At 33.4% G+C, this 16,606-nt stretch overlaps 1 protein-coding gene across 1 annotated transcript in view; it reads right to left on the bottom strand.

Moving 5' to 3' along the window:
• Window positions 1-16,606, bottom strand: part of ROBO1 (roundabout guidance receptor 1) — a 1,107,232-nt gene that overhangs the window by 122,623 nt on the left and 968,003 nt on the right. The window contains exon 5 of the mRNA XM_033132830.1: window positions 13,856-14,013. Coding sequence (XP_032988721.1) covers window positions 13,856-14,013 — 158 coding nt within the window. The remainder of the gene's footprint in view (window positions 1-13,855; window positions 14,014-16,606) is intronic.

The raw sequence follows: 16,606 nt of genomic DNA on the forward strand, positions 1-16,606 counted from the left end.
ACCTTTTCCAGACACTGTGTATAATTTGTTACTCTTAAAATTTAAATTCACTTGTATTCTAAAGGAGACATATAACAAAGTAAAATCAAGGTTGAGTATGCAAGAGTCTTGGATTCAGAAATTCAGAATGAATTTATGGAAATCAAGGAAGGATAATTACTTCCTGGAAACATATTTATAATTTGCAAAAATAAAAAAAATCAATAAAAACATATAATACTCTTCATTATGTCTCTAGACAAGTAAGAAAATCCCTAAAATAGCTACAAATTGAAGTAAACATTTATTCCTAATCTTTGGTAGTTTAATCCTAAAGAGTCACAGGAGACCAAGAAAATACTTGTAAGAGACAAGCTTAATTGATTAATCAGAGTCAGGGCTCTTCAGAATAGGGTCAGAGATTCAATATCCATATGGCTAGTTGCTTCCCTCTCTTTTATTGATTACAAGGCTATGCCAGAACCCAGCTCAGTTCTTTGGCAAATGTGTGCTTCATTTCATAAGGGACACATGCTAAGATACAGATAATGACACCCTTTGCCCCAGCACTGCACATGTGGAAACAAATGTAAACATTCTACATACTTCCTAAGAGAAAGCAAGTAACGTAATCGGCACACATCGGGAAGAGAATACAATCTGAGCTACAGTTTAAACAAACTCTTTTTGGTGGGTTACATTAAGCTTCAGAATTATCCACACAGTTCGCATTATTACCTGAGAACTCATGATTAACTCATGGACAAATAATAAAAATAAATGCATCCCGCAGCCATGTAATTCTATAGTTACCTGTGAAAACAAAAGAGAAAACAAGGACCTATCTATCTGAAGAGTATTTAAAAAAAATCGTTTGAAGTGGTATTTGTTTGGGACAATCTTTCTCAGACACAAATGGTTCAGTTCCCGGGCCAATACAAAAACTTACTCAATAGAAAATATAGTGCAAAAACTATTAACGGTGTAAAGGATCACAGTGTTTTGAAGTCTTCTAAGATATGTTGTTTGAACTTTGAGTTGAAATTCAGAATTTCGTGAATCCTAGGTTGCTTCCATACAAACCTAATTGGGAGGTTCCAGCAAGAAGTGGTGGGAGTGATGTCAGTCAGGGGGAAGATTAAGGAACAAGAGAAAGTTAATTAAAACAACAAACAAACTTGACCTTCTGTCTCTTGCCTTTCTTCTGTATAGAATGTAAGTTCTACGATGGCAAGGAGATTATCATATCTCCTATCTAGCACAACACCTACGTACTAGAAGTAACACTATCCGATTTTTCATGATTTAAGAAATTGGATATATGGAATTCTTTGATTTCAATCATGATCGCTTCAGAAAAAGGCTTGATATTGTAAAATTTACATTAAAAGATACTACTTTATATTGCCTTGTAGGAGACAAATTCAAATACTGATGTCTCTGACCAACTTAATAAATAAGTTTAAATTCTCTGATGTTTCAATAGAAGTCTTAAAGTACTTAACAATTGCAAAATGCTAACACATTAAAAAAGTATTACACGCTAAGTGTAAAATGCCTTTGACAGTTTTCTCCACAAATGAAAAATACATCAGTGAATCTGCAGTAAATTTCATAAATGTACTAACATATTTAAACAACCATCTAAATTATCATTGTTTTAATTAATGAGAAGTGTGATGTAGCAACATGTGCTGTATACATGACATTGATGCACATGTCATCTTTCAATTTTACAAGTCCCACAGGGGAGGTATATTTCCCTCTCGTGATATGAAAAAAATAAGGCTCCAAAATATCAGAAACATGCTCCAGATCTTTTAGTAAGTGGGTGGCGCTCCTTCTGTATAGACCCAAAGGAAAGCTTATCGAAAGCACTTTCTTTTGGATAGAAAACAAGAGCTCCTATATGCCTCCCACTTCACAAACTACAAATCAGCACTATCTTGTAAATGTATAGATCCCCAGGCTTAGGGAAGAAACAGGTGCTGTTGGTGGACCTCCCTGAGTTAGACTGAAGGCCCTGCTCCATCACACTCCATATTTAAGCCTGACTTTTCTGGATATCCCACCTAATTGCCATTAGTCCATCTAACCGCCAGTGGAAAAAAATATGAGTGCGTACACTTCATATGCACATGTGTTCTTTTTAGGAGAGATATAGTTAGGTCAATTCTTACATTAGTTCCTATACAGAGGCATGACTCTTCTTTTCCCATATAAACATGCATTCATTATCATGTGGCATGTTTAAAATGTAAACAGAGTATTTCTAAGCTTCCCTAATAAAAATGAGGAAATGTGACATGATTCTTTATGAGCAGGATGTGTGGGGCAATATGGTGATGGGATCCATGTAGGTAAAAGAGTGACATGAATGGTAAAAGGCAAATAAATAAGAAACAATGGATTCCTTAGCTAGTTACATTTCGTCCACTCAAGGAGACAAATTTCCATTATTTTCCACCAGCATTATACAGATCAAGTTCAAGTGCTCTTGAAATTTTCCCACACAAGATGCTGCTGTTAAATGTGACTTAAGCATGAGCCTGTTTTTTGTGTGCTCAGCCTTTAAAGCTTGTGATCACCTAGGTTTGTAAGAGTTGAGAAAAAGCTGTGCCATCTGTTAGTAATTTTTTAATGCACACCAGATTATTTTACAAGTGTACAATTTATCATACTATCAAATTCTTTGGGTTTAAAAAGATAAAAATTGAGGTGGTCAGATGTTACCAACAGTGCCAATTAGTACTTTTAAAACAACTAGCCTTTAAAACAAAAGAAGGGCTGTACCTGCATTAGATTAGAGAAGATACTACCCTCACCCCCTAAGATTGGGGAGTAATCCTTAAGAGAACATGTAAATAAAAGTGATAATATGGACAAGATGAAGAAATAAAGTCAATCTTAGCCAATTATAAATAATGAAAAGGAAATCCCAACCCCTTTAAAGTGTTCAGTTTAAAAATAATTTAAAATTTAAAGGCTTACAATAATTTCTTCGATTTCTACATTTTCGGTCATGTTTTAAGAAAAGACTGCCTTGTACAATCCAGAGCAATTTTGAAACTACTTTTTTAAGATTACAATTCATTCTGATTGTGGTAAACGGAAAAACAAACTATCTGGGCCATTGCAAGTACAGAAATTACAAGCAATTAGAAAAATAAACTTTTTCAAAACAGAGAATTTACTGAAAAGTATCCCGATATGTTTTTCTCATATATTTTCCAAATTACAGGTAAGCTTTATAAGCAATGTTTTGAGAAAAATTTTAAAACTTTATCTTTAGAGAAACATTTCCTCTCTAATTAATAGGACGTTGAAAAGAAAAGAAACTGGTTATAATACCATCCTTGAAATCACAAGAGACTACATCTTTAATTTGGCAAACAACTTTAACCAAGAATTAAAGTGTTTACAACAGTAGTGAAATTCCACTAGTTTTGGGCTATTTGGAGAAATTTAAAGGCCTGATCAAATATACCAAATCGCTTAGAAAGTGCATTAACACAGCTGCTTGAGGAGCATATATTATAAGGAAAAAAAACAGAAGGGAAAACAGTATTTGTAAGTTGGCGTTCTATGTTAGGATACAGAACTAATCTGAAATTCTTATTACAGGCTTGGTCCTCTGACCGCGTGCGTTCAGCCTGTAGTTCTAAGACTTCTGCTTAGTATACTATATTGATTTAATTACTTTCAGTCATGAGGTACTACTTTTTTCGTTGCTGATTACTAAAATTTCTGAGGCCCTTTCAACTTTCTGGAAGATTTACTGTGACTGAAGGACCATGGATGCTAAAAAGCAGCATACATCCACAGCAGTGAATTTCAGGATTGGTGGAATTCCACCTCCAAGGTGATGCAGGCATATCTGCCAGGCTTTCCTCTATGGCATCTAATGTTGCTCTGGCTGAAACTAATACTTGGGTGGGGCTGGATCTGGGGGGAAATATTCAGACCTGTTTTTGAGGAAATCTATTTGGGGGAAAAAAATTTAGAAGGCCAGAATCATCTGAACAGATTTAAAAGAATACTGACAATCAACATGCAACACAAAAGAGGATAAACATCAACATTGTACAATACCAAAACTGTTCAAGAATATTCTGATTCGTTACATATATTGACTTGTACTCACACCGAACTTTATTACACCGCGTAGAGGAAACTTGAACTTTTATTTAGTATATTGTTTCCTGAAGTCACCAAAGATAATCTGTTGAACTAGAAAATATTTAGCTTCTGCTACTTTAATGCTGGGTCCAAATCTATTTACATCCTCTCTGAAGTACTTGAGTCAGTTTATATGAAGTTAAAATTGCAACTAGGTGTCTCAAGGGACCCAGACAAAAATGGGCATATAAATTATAAGACTATAAATTATAAAACCCCATAAAGGTAAATGTCATGCAGAAGGGGACTCATATATTTGATTGAGGTACACTTAAAATTGATCAAAACAGGATATACCACAGTTTTATCAGTGTTGGTTTTTTTGTTGTTGTTTTCTTTTGTCCACTGTATCTAATTCAAAGGGCTCTTTTTAATTCTGAAGTTGAAAATCTCTGGTCTGTCACCTCTTTAAAGTTATTAATATCAATGCAGAATGAACATTAACTGGAAGTCAAGACTAAAATCCTTAAAATAGCACCTTACAATGAGGCTGTCATTGATGTGCTCTGGTTTCATTCTCATAACGATGCTAATAAATAGTCAGGAAAGATATTATTTCAATAGTTTCAACAATTAAAGAACTTGCCCAAGGTCTAGTTGTTAGTGCAGTTTCAAAAAGCAGTTTCACACGTAAGAGACTTTCCCAAGTAAGTCCGGAATGCTTGGCTTTCTTTTTTCTAGTTTCAGTGTCCAAACACGGTGAGTATATGTGTAGTTATTTAAATAGAATTACAAGTTTTCGGAAAGGTTCAGGATGTTCCTTAAGAAGCTACACCAGCCTTTCTCAACCAGCATATCTCATCAGAATCACAGCATTTCTAAATGGCCCTAAAATGGCACATTATCTAGAACTGTTCTGGATGATTCACAGGAGAAAATTTAATTTATTACACATAGGAACTGCCAGAGGGCAGTAGGATTGAATTCTCTTGCAGTTGCATTTCACAATAAAGGTGTCAAATGTGTTTCTTAATATGAGTATTAGTCTAAATACTTTACTTACTCATAATATTCACCAACACTTAAATACTCATGGTGATTCTGCAAAACTGGGAATTTTCTCACAGTTGTGAATCATCTGTAGATAGAACTTTAGATAAATGCTGAATCTCTTTTCATAAACATTTATACGGTCTTGCTTATTTGGAGAAGTTGAAATTGCTGATACAAACAGTTTCTAACTTTCCTATTCCATCAAGGTTTTCATATCCATAGTTCAGGCAGGTATACAAACATAATACCCAAAACACCCAGTACTAATATATACAGAGTATATCACCATTTACAATGAATGGAATTTATTATAACACGTATTTTCTCACTGGATTCCCACAGCAACGTCGTGACCAATACATAGGTATGATTAGACAATTCATCTCTCAAATGGAAACAATGGAATTTATAGAAATCAAAGTGTCCATAAGATCACGCACTTAATAGGTGTTGAAATTATAATGTGGTCCTCTAATGCCTAAGATTGTTTTCCTCTATTAATCCACTGTGCTTCAATGATTAAATCTAAAAACTAAGAAGTAGGATAGGCCAGAAATTTTCTTTTTAACTCATTTCTTCGGTGCCATGATTCATATTATAAATTTATATTGATTTCACTTAAATTTAAATCATGGATACAATTTTTATTTCTTAAAAGTTAAAATATTATCATGAGTATGATTCTTTATGAAAGATGGATAGAAAAAACATTCTGGTTCCCTACACCAGTTAGTTTCCTTTGACCTTCACACACAGAACTACATATTTATTTTGCAGGAACACCAACTTAACTTCTCAGGGAAAAGGGGCTCTATGACATCAGCTGCATTAAGTAGGTTGACTTCCTCCAGGGCAGAAGAGAGGAAAAGGAAGCAACGGACACTGAACAATGAAAGAAGTTGGAAGACCAGAGGAAAGCACTAATCGAAGGAAGGGAGGAGGAGCAGATGGCTTAGGAAGGAGACATGTGGGAATTTGGGGGAAAGGAAGCAATTGGCAAGGAGAGGGCTGAATGCCAAATTTGTGAAGGCTCCGGGGGACACTGGGGATTTAGATGGGATGTGAGTCAGCTGCTTTTTACCAAAATATCACACCAAAAAGGGAAATCAAAGAAACCTATAAAGACACACAGGAAGCAGAAAAGGACGGAAAAAAGAACTGATGACATGTTGCATTTTAACAATTGTGCCTCTTTAACCTGGGAATAGGAAGCAGTGTGTGTGTGTGTGTGTGTGTGTGTGTATCTGATTTTTTTCTCCAAATTTGACTAATGATTTTCCAATTCTTAATTTGCTTATTAAAAATTATATACTTAAAATTCTATTTAACTGCTTTTTACATACATTACATGAATGTGATTTCTCACTCATGCAGAAATCAATTCCTTTAAGCCATCTAGGCTTAAAGTGACCAACTGTCCCAGTTTTCCCAGAAGCAATGTTTTCCCTCCCAGGACTAGGGTTTTCAGTACTAACACCAGGACAATTCCCAGTAAACCAGGATGGTTGATTATACCATCTAAGTAAAAACTGTTTGAAAAAAAAACAAAAGGCTACTAAATACATTTGCTCATTATGTTAAAACACATGCTGTAAATTTTTTTCCCACATTTTCCAAAGATGAATAAATTAAATCTTAATAAAGTTATGTGATTAAGTAGAAGAAATCGACAATAGAGTGGTTTCTGGTTGCACTATGGTTTTGATGGAAATAAGCAACATAATAAAATTATTTCCTCGTCATCCAAAATTTTTTTCCAATTAAGCAAAAACAAAATCTGTAAAACATATAGAATATGATTTAGCAAAACATATTTAGCAAAAACAAAATCTGTAAAACATATAGAATAGTTTACACTCAGGATAGGAAAAGGAATAAAAAATTCAAGGCATAGCTTATCTCAAGGAATAATGCAAGTAATTAAAAAATGTTTATATCACAAAGCCACATACATAGAAAATGAAAAAAAGCATATTTTATTCATCTCTAAATTAAAAGCTAAGAATTTCAAACATAAAAAGATGAATGCATTTTAAGCTCTTCTTTTAAATACTAAAATAAAATTATTCAGGATAAATGACAGTCAAAGGTTATTATGAAGAAACTAACTCTGGAATTTCAGAATTGAGTCCAGGCAGATCTCACTATTTACATTGTATTGTTTCTGTATTAGTTTTTACTATATCTTATTGTATATACACAAAATTGCCAAGCTATTACATCAATAAAGTTTTCTTTAACTCAATATCCCATTCATTATATATTTTCTCATAATTGATGAAATTTTTAGCAATAACTTTTAAAATGTGTATAGCAGATATTAGAATCTGGCCAATCCACGATTTGGACAGTTAACTATAACGCTCACTCAGTTGAATCATTTGTTGATTCATAATATTCTTTTTTATATAAACCCTCTTTCCCTAAATGTCAAATGGTGAATAGTTATTTATTACCCTCCTTAGATAATCTCCTAATATCTTTTGATGTAAGATATGTAGTGTCCAGAATAAATAATTTTAGTTTGTCTGAACTATAACCTTTGGTCGAACTTGACTATTTCTATGCCATCTTTTGTGAAACTACTAAATTTAAAGTTGTATAGATTTTTGCTATGTTATAGTTTCTATTACTAAACATAATATGTACTAATTCTCAAATGTACCAAGCTTAGTTTCAAGACCATAACCTCTAATGTGTGAACTAGCCTATCCAGACCATTGCAAACTTAGAGACAATATTTCACAGTGAAAGCTAAGAGTTACTGTCATTATAATTTGAATAGGAAATGTTATAAGTGAACAAAAGCCAATTGTCCCATAATTGTACCCCCAGACTACTTGAAATTAACTATTGCATTAGTGAAATTTTGGTATTTATCTGACAGGGCTGTAGTCAGGATTAAATGAGTCAATACATATAAAGTGCTTAGTATAGGGTCTGGCACACAGTAAGTGTTATATTAAGTGTGTACTATCATCACCATCATTATCTTCTCTAGGAGACTGAATTGACTGATATGTGTGCCATAATAGAAAGGAATGGCTTGTTGAGTTTTCAAAGGGATGAAATGAGATAGATAATATAAAGCATCTGGTACATGGCAGGGACTCAAAACACAGTAGCTATTGTTATCACTGTATAGCAGATTAGTAAATTACTGGTGTCCCGACAATAACCATTTCTAAAACATGGCACATTTGTTTGAAGATTTCAGATTGAGTTTTAATTCTTAGTCATAAATCATCAGTTTTCATATATGAATGCAACTATCACTTTGTTTTATTAAAATAATGGTATCAGTTTGCTACCCTAATTTATCATATGTTGAGGTAAACCACATACCGTTTCCCAGAAAATAAAACCTAGCTGGACAATCAGCTCTAATGTGTCTCTTGGAGCAAAAATTAATATAAGACCCGGTATTATATTATATTATAAAGAGCCAGTATTATATTATATTATATTATATTATATTATATTATATTATATTATATTATTATATTATATACCGGGTCTTATAGTAAAACAAGAACGGGTCTTATACCAATTTTTGCTCGAAAAGACGCATTGGAGCTGATTGTTGGCTAGGTCTTATTTTTGGGGAAACACGGTAGTTGACTGTTGTTCCATTAGTTACCACCGAAGTACTACTGAATACCTTAATATTTTAGTTTATGAATACATTTATTCTTATGTTTACAATAATTAATTAGTTTTACTTACAAAGCTATGTTCCACAAGACATAGGCTGTTGTCTCTATGACTGCAATTCCAGCACCTACCACCAGGAGGATGCTCATATCCCGGAGACCCCAAAAAAAAGGTATGGGAAACTGGTGCCTTATACATTATGCAACTGTATGTGAACCCAACAACTGTGCTGATTTATAACATACTTAACTTTTCATTAAGACAACAATATTAAAATCACTCAGGTTAACAAGTGTAAAACAAGTGGCAAATTTTTAAATAAATGTAATATCTTTTCACAATGTTTTTGCATCAGTAACTTTCTCTTCGCTTACTACCAATGACTATTAATTAGCTCCATTCAGAAATCCAAACACATACTTAATTTTTTCTTAGGCCTTTTCAGGTCTACTTGTCAGCTTTTTCACTCAACATAGTCCTGTTATTGACTATAATTATACTTAACTGAGGCATTTTATACTCTAGGAAAGTACTTCTGATGTTTACTTTCAGCTGTAGTGACCTTTTTCTTAATTCGAGAGTACTTTTTGATGGAACACTAGTTGTTTTTTTCAATATTTGGTATTACTTTCCAACTCCGAGTCTTACCACTCAATTTTACAACCTTATAAAATAATCTTGAATGTAAGTACAATATTTCTAAATTGTAATGTAATAAAATAAAACAAATATATCACTTTCTGAGAGGTATGTCTGAATGTTGTTCTATGTCAAAAAGAAGTCTTTGGTACTCTCATCTCTCTATGAGGAAATTTCATTTATTAATAATAATGGTTATGACTAAGTTTTGGACATATGAAGTAAATCTACTTAATCCATTCTGCCAGTTAAACTCTATTTCTAACTCTAAATATAAATACTCATGTTTAGAAAAAAAAAAAGAAAGAAAAGAGAACACTACAGACAAACATCATCTAAGGCCTCCTTCAAATTATTCTAAGAAATATGTGCCAAAAGAGTTCTAAAAGATTGTCCTGTCAGGTAGGCAATATGAAAATGCTATTTACATATTCCTGGTTTATAATCATCATAGATCTAAAATTTGGCTCAGAATCCAGGTCAATGTAAAAAGAAATGACTTAACATCAAAAAATACAGGTGCAGCTACAATTCAATTACATATTTCCCCTTTTTTGTAGGGTGTGTCTTTGTTCTCACAGCTGGGAAGGTTGTACTTGAAATTTTCAACAAAGAAAGCCACCACATTAAAGAACTCTAGAAATTCCTGTAACCAAAACTGTAGCAATAACCGTGCAATCTTCACTTGCCTTTCTTAAAGACATTATGTGCTTTAATCTCCAGTTCGACTCTACTCAACACATTTGGCAAAGTCCATTAACAATAGAAATGAAAACAATCATTTGAAAACAAAGCTTGGGAAAGAAGACGCATATGAAATACTTAATAACCAACATGTCTTAAGAATTTACTTTCAATTTTTGAAAAAAAAGAATTGGTAATAACCTCAGGCATTCTGTTGCTGTTTTAAGTCTTTGTTGTAATTACTCAATTTTAGTTTTGCCTAAAGGAAGAAAATAAAACAAAAACAATTATGATCTCAATAAGAACCGTCATTTTAAACCCAAACTGTTGATTTTTCATCTATTCAGTTTCCTGTATGTATAAATGTGCTTTTTACCTCTAGTGTTTTATCAGTTTAACATTCATAATTTATACAAAACACACAGATGGTCTCAGAAATAGTAAAAGTTTCAGATGTTACAACTTCCTAGCATATGGAACATTATTGTGAATCATCATTTTGGCAGCATTTAAATGATTTTAAAATTATTTGTACATCAACATCCTGGCATCGCTTCATAGTCATAGGTTATTGCAACTTTAAATTGTTTTATTCCTGATTGGCGGTGGTTTTTATAATACTGACTCTGAACTACTTATATGTGGGGGAACTGGTACTCTTTAATAATTATAGGATAGCACCCTCTGGACCACAGAAGGTAAATGAAGACCCAACAATAAATTAAACATTTTGACATAAACCATGATTTTTTTTTTCTAATTCAATACATGATACAACAAGACAATCCCAGGGTCTTTTAAAAATCTCACTTACTATTGCGGTGTTAAACTGTCACTATTACAAAAAACATACAGATTTACACATGCACACACACGCAAAACAAAAACTTTTTGGTGAATTTCATTCTCCTGTTTTTAAATAATGTGTACATGCTGGTGACTCCCGTATTACTCAGAATAGGCTGCATTAGTCTGTGGTAAGTATTCTCTGTGATTTAATACAACAAGATTTAGTTCTCATTCATTCTACACGTCCACCATGGGACGATGGAGGTGTGCTGTGGAAAGTTCTGCTGACCTTGACTCAGGGACCCAGGCCGGGGTGGTGTCCATAGTGTGGCCGCACTACCTGCCGGGCACATGTGGACTCCTTGAATGCCACGTGGTAAAGAGTGCAGGAGGTGCACTCAACAGTATTTATTTCCACTCACAGCCCATGAAGCTCAACTAGTCAAATCGGTCTGCTGTAACAGCAAGGAACCGGGTGGGAAAGTCTTCCAGCTGCCCAGAAGGGGAGGGTTGCACAGTAAGAAGTACTTGTTATGTCTACCACAACTTAATTTTTTCTCCACCCTCAACCTCAACTCTGAATTTCTGAGTCATGTTTCCAAATGCCTATTTGGCGTTTACATGAGGATATCTAATAATAATTTCTAATCACAATGTCTACAACTGAACTCTTGATAACTTCCACCCCAATTCTTCTTCTACAGTCAGTGGAATCTCAGTTAATGCCATCTCAATCTTTTCAGTTACTCGGACCAATCAATTAAGGCAATCCTTGACTCTTCTCTTTTTCTGACAAGCCATATCCAATCTGTTAGCAAATTCTGATAGCTATTCCTTCAGGGCAGATCCAGAATCTAACCACGTCTCACGACCTCCCCTCGTAGCAGACTGGTCCAGACCACTATTTCCCTCTTGCCTAGATCACTGCCAAAGCTGCCAACTTGTCTCCTTGCTTTTGCCATTATCACCATTCAGTGTGCTCTCAAGACAGCGAAGGATTCTGCTGAGAAACTTCTGATGCTTTACGCCTCATTCAGGAGAACAGCCAAACTATGTACAAGGCCTCTAAGGTCCTACCCAGTCTGGCTAGTTGTTACCCCTGATGCTTCCATGTTTCCCCGAAAATAAGACCTAGCTGGACAATCATCTCTAATGAGTCTTTTGGAGCAAAAATTAATATAAGACCCTGTCTTATTTTACTATAAGACCTAGTCTTAATATAATATAATATAACATAATATATAATATAATCCCCAGTCTTATTTTATTATAAGACCCAGTAAAATATAATATAATATAATATAATATAATATAATATAATATAATATAATATAATATAATACCGGGTCTTATATCTTTATGGGAGGCATTCTCTGGTTATCCTATTTAAAAGTGAAATCCTTCCCCAATCCAAATTAATGTGTCTATGCCTTTACTACTTTATTTTATAGGACTTATTAGTCTAACATACTATAGATTCTACTATATATTTTGGTTTGATCTGTACACTGAGTCACATAAATTCTGTGATTCACTGATAGCTGTTTAATGCTGCATCTCCAATGCTGAGAATTTTATCATTAATTTGTATTAAACATAAATAGGTAATCAGGAAAGACCTGAGAGAAGAGATGGATAATAATGGTTTTCACGTGTTTGAATCATTAGCTCAGGGAAATCGGAATTACAGATAGTGATCATTAAATGACTTAAAGTATGTTTTTACGGGAAAATATTATCTTAATTGTGCATCGGTCTAAAAGGAATCTGTTATCCCTACTAAGAGAGGCATTTGTCCCTCTGCTCTCCATTCCCATGTTCGACTCCACTTCCCAAAACCAATGTTTTCACGTAAGTTCACTTCGTCATGTGATTTTTCAGCACCTCTTAAAAGTAGAGCTAGGTTATGCTTACCCCAATTCCTAGAATTACAAAATCCTTTCAAGACTCATTCTAAATCAGATCAGTGCAGGAAAAATGCTTGATTTTCTTTCAAGGTTCCTAAAACCTTGTCTGCCGAAACCTTTTCTTTTTTCCCAACTGTTTAATTCTCATGCTAATCTGCTAACTGGTTGTTCATAAATAGTGCAAACATTTACTAGGAATATGAGGTCTGTGTTCTGACTTTGTTCTCTCACAAATTTAGCACATGCATTATACTGGGGAACTTTACATCTTGGCCAAAGAATTCTCACAATGGACAGAAAATATGTGCAGAACACAGAAAAGAATAAAGGGGAAGACTATGCGATAGTAGAGGTAATGAGAGCTTGGTTATTCAGGTCCTTCAGTAAACACCTTTCAAGGTAGGAAAACACAGAAAAAGTAGAGTCATATATTAAGAAGGAAACAGACATTGCTACAGAGGGCAGGTTTCTCTGCGTGGATCACAACAGCAATTTGAAATCTAATAATCAAGTGACACAATTTTATTCTGGAACGAGGCAATCCATCATTAACCATCATTCAGAATCAGATTTTATTTTTCAGGACACAATACTAAACTCTATAGAACAGAAAAGCAATTCAAACAGTAGAAAGAGAAAAAAAATCCTTCAGTAACTTAGGAGGCCTTCTGGAAACATTACTGATTTTTTTTCTTTTATATATATAATTTTTACTGTTACACAGGGAAATGTGATACACCCTGAGTTATAATAATTAAGTTACACAAAAGTGTTAATTTTAAGACATTAACATAGAAATTATAGTTTTCTTTTCCTAATCTCCAAACTAAGCAACATGAATTTCCTCACTTATTTTCACATCAACCTGGGGAGAATTAAAATATCTTTAATTTCAAAAAAAATTAAAAGGGGGAGATAAGGCAAACCCTAAATGTATATTTTTTAAGAAAAGTCCCTTTTTTCTCTTTCTTTGGTGAAGATATAAACAGTTAGATCTATAAATGTTCCCCACTGCTGAATTAAATACTCACAGTTATTCTTTCATCTTTATCATCCAGTGGAGAGCCATCTTTCTTCCATGAAATGGTGGGTTCAGGATGGCCTCGTGGAGGCTGGCATTCCATCACTGCAGGCTCTCCCACGGCCACCATGACATCGGAAGGGTTTTGTCTGAAGTCATCCCGCAGTACTGTAGCAACGAGATTAAATCATTATGCTCAACAGTGATATATACAGTCCTGATCACTGAAATTCAGCAAAAGAGACATTTATGATAATAAACTACTCCTAATAGCTATCTACATGCATCTTGGAAAATCTATATCTACTTACGCACATATGCAATTTAATAAAGATATCTGACCTTACACAACAGGGATAATTTGATATTCTTTTCAGGCCAGTGGGCAAGTGTGTTTTGCTGCTTCATGCCTTCACAGCGAGCATTTGGCTTATCTTTAACTTACTTTTCTTCTCTGCAAGCTGCCTACATTTTCTCATCCATGTGCTCGGGAACAGAACTGAATCCTCCTTTTATTTACATGACACATTGGGATGAAGCTTTCTATTATTAAATCCATTACATACACATGCAAACCAAAATATTAAAAGCAAAAATAAATACATTTCCAAACATTCATTCAATTGAGATAGTTGAGATATTTCAAACTAGTGTATAAGGGTATACAATCAATATAATTTAAATATGCTCATTATAAATACTTTGGATAAGTTTGCAAAGTGACTGTATTCAAAATACTGTGTTTATTCCATTATCACTGAGTGAGAGATAGTGTTAGAAGGCTCCAGTGACAATCACGACGGCCCTGCTACCAACAACGTCACTTTGCATGTTCTGTATTTTTTGGTTTGGGTTTGGGTTGTTTTTTTTTTGCGGGGGTGGGGGTAAATATTATTTAATTTAATCCTAACACCTATTCAGGGTGACATATATTATTAACCCCATTTATATTATTAACTGTATATTTTAGAGGAGAGGAGAAAACAATTTATTACTATAATCTCAACTGGATACTAATGTAATATTAATATACTGTAAAATAAGCAGTATTACTCACTTTGTATCTGTTGGAATAAAATGTGGAAAATAAAACAAGTATGTATTTCAAAAATAGTTCATGCCATAAAATTGTCCTCTGTACCTTGTTAACATCAAGAAATCATGAACTATTTGCCACCACTTCGTCTTAAATCATAACTCTGTCATTTACTAGATAGGTAATCTTGAACAGAACCTCTTTTTCACTATTTACAAAGGCTTCGATAAAAGTCTAAAAATGTTATCTTTCTCTCACTTTGTTATCCCCCTGTGTACAATAAAACATGAACAATTTTAGTCATCTAATTTAAGATGGTACTTAAAATGTTTGTTGATATGTTAAGTACATAGATTTGCAGTGATAAATATTATTTATCTTGTACAGCCTATTGAATTGAATGTTTGAGGCCACAGATTTGTACTGAAACGAATGTCTTTCCATTCCAATGGCATGTAAAAATACTTTCATGTATGAAGTATAACAATGTAAAAAAAAAAAACTTATGCTCAAACTGTGACTGCAAAAGTCACTGAAATGTTGGTTTCAAAACCTCAAAACAAGTTTAGAGCTTTACAAAATCGAGTATTTTTCTCTTGTAATTCTCTACTTTTCCTTCCTTTATACTAAGCATGTACTCACATCTGAGTAAGCCTTAACATACACTCAAACAAAACAATTTTTAAATCTGCATATTGAGACAACTTGGTTACAACTCTGACTACATAAACATTTGGAAAACAGTACTTCAAAGAGAAGATTTAGGACCTCCTCTTTGGAAAGAAAAGAATAGGAAAGAGAAAAGGAAGTATGCTTGCACCACACTGGTCTAACTTCAGTGCTGAACACTATTTATTAATAAAATACATAGATACAAAGATAAACCTTGCTGAACTGCTGTTACTACATTAAAAAAAGAAAAGAGTATGAAGACCTTCACTGGTTAGAAACTTATATTATGATTAGGTGTTACAAACATACCACAAATAAAATGAAAGGTTTATAGAAAAAGCAATTAATTGAGCTTAACAGTGTGTGCCTTTATTAGATCACCTTATTAATCTAAGATAACATCTCTGAAAAATTTTAACGCCCTTGAGAAATGCAAAAGTAAAATGTGTTTCAAATAAAAATAAATAATTTGCACAATTTTTCTACTTGGTGAGCTTAAAACCAAAGGTAACACTATATCTAATTTACAAATTGAGATTGTATCTCAAATAAACCAATGACTAATAAAATGTCTTTCATAATATCAAAGGTCTAAGTCAGATAAATCAAAATTTCTTTTCAATTTACTATGTTATTTGAGTTTTTCAGTCTATAATGAAAAGCTAACAAATGTAATCCATTAAAGATTGTTGCTGAGATAACGCTCATGTAATTATTTTTGCAGCTGTAAAGCATAAAACTCTACTATTGCCTATGGCTACAGGCAACCCTGCATAGTTATGAATTTAAGATTTCTTTTTCTTTTCTATAAAAGCAATTTTTCTTCCTTATACTTGTCCTGAACATTTCCTTTTGGGTAAAGTATGTGTCACATTAGAAAACAGTATGAACTTTTAGTTAAATTATCCAATTTTCTTAATTCATGTATATATTTAAGTGATTAAAAACTGAATTCAAATGATTGGCAGCATCTTGGCAGGAAAACCAATGGTATCCATATGTATTCTCAAACATGGATACTTTATTTTTAAAAAAACAAAACAAAACTCTTCT

Source organism: Rhinolophus ferrumequinum, chromosome 2 (genome assembly GCF_004115265.2).
Source record: "Rhinolophus ferrumequinum isolate MPI-CBG mRhiFer1 chromosome 2, mRhiFer1_v1.p, whole genome shotgun sequence".
Lineage (NCBI taxonomy): Eukaryota > Metazoa > Chordata > Mammalia > Chiroptera > Rhinolophidae > Rhinolophus > Rhinolophus ferrumequinum.